The 11,036-nt window shown below is 39.9% G+C and overlaps 1 protein-coding gene across 1 annotated transcript; it reads left to right on the top strand.

The window, feature by feature from the left end:
- The first annotated feature begins 188 nt into the window (after nt 1–188).
- On the top strand, nt 189–3,157 carry LOC135473722 (bis(5'-nucleosyl)-tetraphosphatase [asymmetrical]-like). Its single transcript, XM_064753586.1, has 2 exons — nt 189–309; nt 694–3,157. The coding sequence occupies exons 1-2, from the start codon at nt 189–191 to the stop codon at nt 1,005–1,007; spliced, it is 435 nt and encodes a 144-aa protein (XP_064609656.1). The 3' UTR covers nt 1,008–3,157.
- Nucleotides 3,158–11,036: the final 7,879 nt, after the last annotated feature.

Genomic DNA, 11,036 nt, shown 5'->3' on the forward strand with positions numbered 1-11,036 from the left:
AAGACGGTAGAATTAGTTCACATTCGTATTGATGACCTTTTGTCTTTCAACATATTGATCCATGAATATCTGAATATTTTCACAATGAAATAAATTTGGTAAATTTGTTTTTTTCTGTTTTAATATTATTTTTACATATATTCCGTTGGGAATACAAGTCACTAATTTATTTCGATCCACGGAAGAAAATGGCCCAACAACCGATCGTAGTTGCTGCCGGATTTGTAATATTTCGGCGGCTCCAAAATCATATACAGTATCTCTTACTGCAAGCTTCAAATGGTAGACATCAGTGGACTCCTCCTAAAGGTGGGTTTACGTTAACAAGAGGCTCCGTACAATCTGGCTGCAAACAGCATTGCTCCGAGGCGAGTCGCGAACGAGTAGGCTTAATCAAGATTTACTTCCCCTACACCGTATACATCTAAATCGAAACTGAAAATGACGAAAGGTGTTCTTTTCTCTCATCTCTAATTCTACGCAGCAGACCGTATATTTCATGATGTGAACTTGTTATTGGAATAACTGAAATGATATGGAAGACTGGTTATTAAAACAACCGTGATTTGGGCCTGGATGTAAAACAACAGGATATTTCACGAGATAAGACCGTTCAGAAACACAATAGGCCTACGCCTTCAGGCATCTAACGTGAAAGACTTAACAGTGCACAGTTGTAATTAATGTTTTCAGGTCGCGCTGACCCAGGTGAGACTGAAATGGAAGCAGCTCTCCGAGAAACACAGGAAGAATCTGGGTTTGAGAAGGATCAATTGATCATCATGGACCAGTTTAAGAAAACTCTGGAATATAAAGCGTGGGGTAAACCTAAGAAAGTGGTATACTGGTTATCAGAGCTGAAGGATCCTAATACACCTGTGAAATTGTCAGACGAACATCAGAGCTATGAATGGTTGGAGCTGGACAAGGCTTTGGAATATGCCTCCTACCCAAATCAACAACAACTCTTAAAAGAAGCTCATGAGTTCATCCTCAAACAGTCTTAACGTGGAATCATTTGCATTTAGCGGTGTAGTTATATATAGGGTAACTGTTCAGCCTTTATCATGTTTAAGGCATTTGTTTCATTTATGTGGGATCAAGATTTCCCGAATTCCCAAACAGCCTACACTACTGGTACATCAGTCCACTGCAAAAATCTGTAGCTCTGTACTTGAAGGTTACACGAAACAGTTTGTTTTAATTTCTTAATATGCAGTGAAGGATGTGCCCTAACATATTAAAGTACAAAAGGCTTCATAGCTCTCATCTTGAGACATAAACATGGCTTTAAACACAAGCGATCAGCCTCGAACTTACCAAGTCTGCAGTGACATCATTGCTGATAGGATTAGTTATCAAAACAACTCCGGGGGAAAGCCCAAATTGCACAAAATAGAAGGGTTATTAAAACAATATAAAATATGCCTTAAAATTATTTTTATTATTTTTTTTTTGGCATATCTTATCTAGATATAGATCTAGATTTGGCATATCTTTGGTATATCTTTTTTATTCCTTTTAAAACCTTAATCTTTGATTGAGGGTTCCTTTTCATGTATCCTTTATGCAGTCAAATGTTTGATGCTATCATCAGGAAAGGCTAATGCTTAGGTTGATACTCATCCTTTATGTCTGGTTGTTTCGTATGTATATCATGTGATCTGCGTGGGACTTAGCCAAGTTTCCCAGTCCATAAACTTGACTGCATTTACATAAGTCAGATGTTCTTTAAGTCTTGTGCAAGTAATCATCATCACAATAGAAGATAATGTATCATTTCTGTAAAGTTTTGAAATCATTAACCATGTCTTATATAGAATTATTCCATATTATAACCGATGATATTTTTACCATTTTCATCAAGGAAACGGAATTACTGAAGTGGTTATTCTTGTTTTGATAATGTGTGTAAAGACTTAAGAGCATTGCAATGTTGATATTCCACGTTTGTAAAATAAGAATTGTCATTGTCAAAATTTTAAGCTTCTTCATTTAAGACACTTTGAACTGTAGCCTTTCACTGGAAATAAACATGAACCAGCTGGTGTCTTATGTTTTAATAACAGCTTTATATTGCTCACATTTTCTACCGATATACTTTGACACATGATTTTTAGAGCATCTTTGTGTTGATATTTTTGTAAGTGTGAAAGAAATCAAATGACACATGTAAAATATTACTTATCACTTTATGTTATTGTATTCAGTTCACATGAATAATTATTATCTGACCTTGAAAATGTGCACTGTCTGTTACCAAATCTTGTTAACTGGTTATTCTATTGTAGATAAAGTGATAAGCTTTTAATTAATGGTTAGATCTGGATTATCTAATCTTACATGCTCTTCTGCTACCAGATTTTTTTCAGTAGCAAGGCTTGTAGCAAGTTGATGGAATATATACCATGGAAAGAAGGTTTTCATTAATGCAAATTCTGGATAGATTGGCATTTTTTAAAATAGATGTTTTTGTATTTTATCTGCACTGTTATTATTTGAGCTTATTGAAGGGAAGTGGGGCCTCCATGGCGGATTGGATTAGCTTGGCGCATTGATTCAGGAGCCCCTCACGGATGCGGTCGCTTTGAGTTCAAGTTCAGTTCGTGCTGACTTTCTCTCCGGCTGGCCATACGTACGCGGGAAGGTCTTGCAGCAACCTGCGGATGATCGTGGGTTTCCCACGGGTTCTGCCTGGTTGCCTCCTACCATAATGGCGGCCACCGTCGTATATTAGAGAGGTTAAGATGCTCGCCAACGTTATCTCTGCAAATCTGGGCCGCACCGTTTCCTCGTTTTTGAGCTGAATGATACTTACTCGGAATACATTTCCGAGTCAATATTTGGAGGTTTTATCTGTTTTGGTGTGAAATAAAAGTGATCTATCTTAAGTATTGAAGTTTACTTGCAAAATGTAGAGGTTAAGCGGAGAAAATTTAATATGCATGTATTTTTTGCATAAGGCACTATGCAATAGTGATATAGCTTACATGCCGCAGTTATCAAACTCAGTCCATGCCGGAAACATGTAAACAGCGTTCTGTTGTGCACCATTCTTAATATATATCAGCAGTCACTTCATAAAAAAATACAGCATTGGTCTAATGTAGTTGGTGGACGCAACTCGTGCAATTCGAGTGGCCTAACAGTTTTCGTAATGACAGGAGTTCACCTGGCTCACGCGCCCAACTCATACTTGTATCTCGTTGACGAATATCCTAACCTCTCTAATCTTGAACACGACGTAAAACACCATTCAAATAAATAAATAAATCAAAAGTGGATTATAGCGCAACGTCCACAATGTGTGCGTGTTTCCAGATGAACTCAATGAAGTCTGGGGCTACTACACTGTAGTGCTGTTCTATTAATCCCAGATGAAGTGTAACGCTCTGACATGAATGTTGAACGGTGTGGCTGGTATGCCCAATAAAATGCAGACTTGTGAACTTAAGATGTGATTAGAAACAGCTCTATTGCTCAAATTTCTTAAAAATCCAAATGCCTGAGGCATCCTAACTTGTGATCATTTTGAAGTATTGTATATATAGGCATATCTATGGCGACAAACTTGTCAAAGATGTGGTTTTTAACCGTTTCTGTTAACAATAGAGTAGCCTACCTTTCACGGACCAAACAGAACAATCTGGCTATGAATGGAAGATGGGGTACTACGCCACTAGTTTGCTTACCAAACGTCTTCACAAAGGCAGGAATGAACAATAGACTGGACAGCACAAATGAGGTACCGGTAGATTTTCCTCTCACAAAAGGTGGCGCTAGAGTGACATAAGATTTGCACGTCAAAAATCTTTTCTTGCGCGACGCGAAACGTTGCGTGCTGCGGTTTCGTCTGTGATGTACTTGGTCTACCCATTATGTCCTCGCCCTCTTGACGCTACGACGGAATGTCCAGCGTCAGTGAAATGACGTAATACGTCCCACATCGGACGTCTGCCTGTGCCCCAATACTTTGAAAGGTTCCCCATTGTTCTTGCTACGCTTTGATTCCCCATTGTTCTGGCTACACTTTGATTCCCTGTTGTTCTTGCTGGACTTTGATTCACAATTGTTCTTGCTTGAATCTGATTCCCCATTGTTCTTACTAGATTTTGATTGCCCATTGTTCTTGCTAGGCTTTGATTCACATTGTTCTTGTTATTTCCCATTGTTCTTTTTAGACTTCCATTCCCATTGTTCTTTCTATACTTTTATTCCGCGTTGTTCTTTCTAGACTTTTATTCCCCGTGTTCTTGCCAGACTTTGATTCACCGTTGTTTTTGCTAGACTTTCATTCCCCATTGTTCTTGCTAGACTTTGATTCCCCGTTGTTCTTGCCTGACTTTGATTCCCCGTTGTTTTTGCTAGACTTTCATTCCCCATTGTTCTTGTTAGACTTTAATTCCCCATTGTTCTTGCTAGACTTTGATTCCCCGTTGTTCTTGCCTGACTTTGATTCCCCGTTTTCCTTGCTAGACTTTGATCCCCGTTGTTCCCCGTTGTTGTTGCTTGACTTTGATACCCCGTTGTCCTTGCTAGACTTTCATTCCCCATAGTTCTTGCTAGACTTTCATTCCCCGTTGTTCTTGCTACACTTTGATTCCCCATTGTTTTTGCTACTTTTATTCCCCATTGTTCTTGTAAGACTTTTATTCCCCATTTTTGAGCAACTTTGCATAACTGCGTAAGTTTTTTGTCTTCATTTTCAAGTTAAGAGGAAGTTTTCGACAATTTTACATGATCTTTTTGTGTCATAAAAAATCAAAGGCCTGGTGGAGTCTGCTTGTATGAAGTGTCTTTCAGTCGGTGAGATTAGTGGTGTCAACTAGTCGGACGGAAAGAGAACAAATGTTAAATTACACAATTTGGAGAATTAGACACATCCTACCTTGCGAACGCAGATTACTTCTATATGCGGATTGTTCTATTTTCGTAAACCGCTTTGGTGGCCTAGTGGTTAGAGCGTCTGCCTTGATCGAAGTCGGGAGACGGAAGATCAAATCCTAGGCGGGTCATACCAATGACTTCAAAAATGGTACTTGTTGCCTCGCTTGGCCGCCAGCACTGAGAAGTTGGAGTAAGGAAACGATCTGAGTATAAAATGACTGGGTAGGGTGTCTGGTGTTTTGGAATGATATTTTGGTAGCGGCAGCACTCTGGAGACATGGAACCTCCCTGCCACAATTAAAGGCACTACACATACACACACCAAATAACTCTTCCTGATGACTGAAAAATTGTTAAGTACAACGTAAAAACCCAAGCACACACTCATACATACATAAATATAGTTTCGTTGCACTACCCTAAATGACCGTAACTTTCGTCCATGACTAACTTGTCCATTTTCCTCATTCTGAGGGTTTTATTGAGTTTAGAAAAGTCTTTTGAGGTTTGCTTGGAGCATGGGGTGATATTCTACTGGAAAATTGCAAGTTTCAGCACCAAAAATAATATTTCATGGCATTTATTTGCTTCTAAAAATGCACATTTGTGGGCAAAATTTGAAATAATTTAGGGTTGTTGAATTAGATGAATGGATTCAGCAAATTGCACTTATAAAATAGTTGGGGGGCTTCCGTGACCGAGGGGGTTAGCACGCCAGCGTGGCGCAATTACCCAGAGGCCTCTCACCAATGCGGTCGTGGTGGGTTCAAGACCAGCTCATGTTGGTTTCCTCTCTGGCCGTACCTGGGCATGTCTGTCGGTTACCTGCGGATGATCTTGGGTTTCTTCCGGGCTCTGCCCGGTTTCCACCCACCATAATACTGGCCGACGTCCAATAGGTGAAATATTCTTGAGTACGGCGTAAAACACCAAATAAATTAATAAATAAATATCAAATAGCGTTTGTCCTATATTTTGTCGACTAGCCCGGGTCCAACAAATCGCACTGTGTGGTCGTGGCCGAAGACGTTTTTATTTCGATTGTTCAGACACATGAGGTGTAGCTTTAATCTCGGTCTTCTGATGGAAATTTCCTCTCTTCCTTCCTTCCTTCCTTCTTTCCTGCTGTGTTAGCCGGGACCCAGGTGGAAGTAAGCAATCGACAGCTCTCCAAAGTCAGTCTGGATCCGTGGTTTGATGTGAAATTCGTTGATCACTTGCGTTCCCACCAATGTATAGCATACAGATTGAGCCCTCTCAGCAGGTTGTCTCAGGTAAAGTTCGCCAATCACTGGTTCGTGGTGGTTTCTGAATCAATGGTACCACCATTTTGATCTTACTTTCTTAAGACTTTAAGTCAAGTATTCCTGAGTACAATGATGAACACAAATCAATCAATCAATAAATAAATAAAACTGTTTAAGAGAAATTGTTTGTCTCTATAGCTTTCGAGATGTGTTTGGATTATATGGCATTAAATTTATTTATTTATTTGAATGGTGTTTTACACTTATACAACGGCGGCCAGCATTATGGTAGGAGGAAACCGGGCTCTGGAGGAAACCCAGGACCACCCACATGTTGCTGGCAGACCATCCTACGTATCGCCAGAGAGGAAGTCGTATGAAATGGACATGAACTCACAGCCACCACATTGGTAAGACGCCTCCGGGTCAGGCTCCATGTTGGTGCGCTAACCCTCTCGGTCATGGAGGCCACCCTGGCATTTAACAACAAGTATTATAATCACAATTATTCACTTTCCGCGTATAAACTAGTGCAGGCTACACGATTTATATGCCGTTTTAATTCATTTGATGGAGGGGCCTCCGTGGCTCAGTTGGTTAGGGCGCTAGCGCAGCGTGATGACCCAGCAGTCTCTAACCAGTGCGGTCGCTGTGAGTTCAAGATGACTTCCCCTCCGGCCGTGCATGGGAAGGTCTTCCAGCAACCTGCGGATGGTCGTTGGTTTCCCCCGGGCTCTGCCCGGTTTCTATCCACCATAATGCTGGCCGCCGTCCTATAAGTGAAATATTCTTGAGTACGGCGTAAAACACCAATCAAATAAATAAATAAATCATTTGATGGAACATGCCGTTGTCATTGAAAGCTTGTGTCTGCTCCTCTTTGAATGAACCCGTCCTAATTTTCCAGTTTATATACTTTCTTACTTAATATTTATCTGTGTGTGGTATAACGCCAGACTCAAGAAACTGGGGGAAACCCACGACCATCTACAGGTTGCTGACAGACCTTCCCATCGTCTCACGAGAGGAAGCCTTATATGTACTTTCTTAACTGGTGGTTTGCATTTTTTTTTAGAAATTAGTCTTGCCATTATTGGTACCTAGATTCCAACAATTAGGACCAGCCTCCAAAGTTCAGGAAGATGAACTTGAAGGTAAGATCTGCATACTTTACCTAACAAAAGAATATTTTAAAATATTTCACAAAATCATTAATCAGCCATTGGAAATATCTACCACTGGCAAAAATTCCTTTCTAGAGAACACTTTAGTGAGTTATGGTTTTGTCAAGTTCATATCTGTATAAAGTTGTTTTATGTGGAAAACCACAAATGTTTGCTTTAAAAAATTCAGTGACTCCCCTCCTGCCTGCCTTTCAAAGATATTAACAGCAGATTGAAACTTGTTTAACATGCAATGTCACTGCACTTTTATCGAATGTTATAATTACTTGATTATCTTTTACTTCAATATGTTTCCGTGAAAGATGTATCTAGTAACTTTTTCTTGTTATTACTCACCCGTGAATAACACGATTGCTATAGATCTGTTCACAAAACACCCTGGCTAAAAGTACACGAAAACAATAAATTGCTGCAAGTATGGGGAAAGTTACCACATATTGCTTTTAGGCTTACGTGTGGGTTAAACAGATAACGTATAGTATACCACTGATGTAACATGTAACACTCTTTTTATGTACGTGGTCGTGTACATATGTACTCTTGCTTGACAGACTACATGTAATTGTGTGCTTCTGATTGTTTCCCTCTGGCCAGAAGCTCTGACTATTTAAGCAAGTCTGCATGGTGGCTTCCATTATACTACTGATTAGCGTGCTAGCGCACCACAATGACCCAGTAGCGATCGCTGTGAATTTAGGCCCAGCGCACGTGGGAAGGTTTCCCCGGGCTCAGTCCGGTTTCCTCCCGCCCTAATGTTGACACCGTGATAAATACAATATTCTTAAATATGGCAGAAAACACCAACCACAAAATAAATACAGGACAAAATCCAGCTAAAGTTTTTGACCAAGTTTCCACTGGTGCATTCATCTAAAGCGTCAGCCTCGTTACATTACATAGTAGGTGCAGATAAGCCCTTGATCAATACCTCATCTGCTCGTCCGGTTGCGCCCTTAAGTCAGAAAGTTCGTCAGGCACCTGACTGGCCACGGGCGGTGGCATCCCTCTCGCTGTGCTCAGTTTCCTCACCAATAAATCTGTCCACCTCCTGTCCGTAAAATATTCCTCAGCACACCATATAAGATCCCAATTTGCTAAATGAATCAATCATGACATGTATAGCAAAAACGTGATATACTATAATCTCACTAAAATAATTTATCACTATTTGAACTTAATTCCTTTCCATGACGTCGGGTACTGTCCATCGTCACGACATTCGTGTTTATTTGTAGTGAAGCTTAGGACGTGCACATGGAACTTCTGTTTGACTTGACTAATAGTACTTTCGCGTTTATCTGTCACAACTGTCGTTCGTAAATATAATCGTCATGCTGATGAAAATGACTGGTCGTGGACCCTTCATTTCACCAAAGCTGAAACAAATATATGGAGCATGCATATAGTTCACACACGTGTTCTTGTTATTTGTTGTCAATACAGCCTGGTTATAAGGTCTGGACATCGTTGGTTTATTCCACTAAAATGTTGTCCTCGACCCTTTATCATTGACCTTGCCTTATTGACCCAAAAACCTCACCGTCGGCTTATAAAGAAAAATTCCTCAGTACGGCACTGAAAACAAATGAAATAAATAGTTAGTAAAATACTTGACAATTACTTATAATGTATAACTTAACCTGCTCTCATCGAAATGCATGCTTTGCATTTATAAATGTCAAGAGCAAGCCAAGTATATATGACAATTCTATATCTATATACAGAGTTTTAGGACTAGTCATCCACTTGCCGTGACAACATTCGAGACATCATAACACAAACAAAATTATTGTTAGGATTACAACCAATTTTTACATTCTAATGTGTACTTTTGTACGAATCTAACAGCGTTGTTCACAAACAAATTACATGTCTTAATATGTTTCAGAAAGTAGTTCCTAACGGATCTAATTATTCAACTCCGCAGTGAACAAATATGACTCGCGGTTTCAGTTTGTGTGTTAACGAGGGAGTAATGTCTCTCCTGCAGTTTTGTTTAACCTTCAAAGCGTCGGTAAATGACTGTATAATTTGTGGTATTCCATATCGAACCATCACGCTAGCCATGCCTTTATCCTGGGAGTCATATCAGGGCTGTTGCCGGGCTTCCCGCAGAACATTTCTTTGGGATTCATTGGGAACAGGTCGTTCACCTATAAGGCAGCATTTGGTATAATTTCCAAATCATATTAAGTCTTGATAAACAAGGCTTTTTTTTTTCGGTGGGGATGTTCTGTGAACATGTTATGACTTTAGATTCTGCTTTTTCTGCATAGCCATGTGCCCTTTATTGAGGTCTCATGTACGCATTGTGTTGTTTGGTTGTAAGAAGTGTTTTTCTCGTGAAGAGGGCTTTAACCATTCAGGTGTAAACGGGTGCAAGTCAGGTGAACCGAATCACGTGACGTTGACACAGTGTTGTGCAGAGATAATCGTTAGTCCTAAGATTTATACCCTGGTTTTATAGAGTTACATGTTGAACGGTTCAGGCTTGGATATACATACTCTAATAGAATAAAACATTTTACATGTATACCGACAACCAGAAGTGACGTAAGTTTTCTCGTACAGACTTTTCAAACCATCTATATAGGCATTATATGACTAATGTTTTTTTTTTTCATTTATTTTTTGGTCTATATATTTCATATATATTTCTTCTATATATACATTAGTGTATGTTTACTGATGATGTCACCTTTACAACTATAGTAACTTAATCACTTTGTGCAAGATGGCGTCGACTGTAAGAAAAAGACTTTTTCTATTTATGATTTATTTATTTATTTGATTGGTGTTTTAAGCCGTACTCAGGAAGATTTCACTTACACGGCGGCAGCTTACCAAAGACTGACTACATATAGAGAAAGCTTGGATACGTGCGTGCAAGGAAAGCCGTCGTCCATTTTACAGAGGAAGACTTGAGGAAATACTTGACAGGAAATCCAAACATGATGTCATATTCGAGGTCCAAAATGACATATACGATCATAAATCTCTGTCAGCCATGATTCTCATCCATGCCTGTGTGGCGCAGACATATTCATCTCTGCCCGTCAAAAGTTTGTAATGCTCACGTGTTTTGTTGGATGGAATATTGTAGATCTCTCTATATTCGTCTCTCTATATTCGTTGATTTCATCAAATTTGTAGATGTACGGGATTAAAACCAATTTAGACTGGGATCATGTATAGTAACTATTAATGCATCCATCACGATCTGACTGAAAATCAATGCCTGTTGACTGTGCGTCAGAACATCAAGCTATAGCCTGTTGCGCTAATCGAAAGAGAAACTACAGGCAATCAATTCAATTTCGGGCACTAATTGAATCCAATTTGACCATTTCCCTATATTTATCACGACGATATTTTCCCGACAAGACTATTTGAGTACACGTCTATATCGGTCTGTAAAAATCGCAGTAGCGGAAGCCCAGTGGGTTATATATGGGTATAACTGGTTCTCACGGGAGAGGAGTGTAGTCCGTGGTGAAGTAGGTCGCGCGCTCGAATCTAGCTCCGGCTGGCCCAGATGCACTACACCGTATTGTTTTTTTTATTTGATTCGTGTTTACGCCGTATTCACTTGTACGACGCCGGCCAACATTATGGATGGAGAAAACCGGACAGTGCCCGGCGGAAACCCTGGACCATTCGCAGGTTGCTGGAAGACCTTCCCACGTACGGTCGGAGAGGAAGCCAGCATGAGCTGGAC

Source organism: Liolophura sinensis, chromosome 8 (genome assembly GCF_032854445.1).
Source record: "Liolophura sinensis isolate JHLJ2023 chromosome 8, CUHK_Ljap_v2, whole genome shotgun sequence".
NCBI classification, from domain to species: domain Eukaryota; kingdom Metazoa; phylum Mollusca; class Polyplacophora; order Chitonida; family Chitonidae; genus Liolophura; species Liolophura sinensis.

Coding starts and splice junctions, on each gene's coding strand:
- LOC135473722 (XM_064753586.1), top strand. CDS start 189: ATGGCCCAACAACCGATCGTAGTTGCTGCCGGATTTGTAATATTTCGG. Junction 310..693: donor TCAGTGGACTCCTCCTAAAG/GTGGGTTTACGT, acceptor TAATGTTTTCAG/GTCGCGCTGACCCAGGTGAG.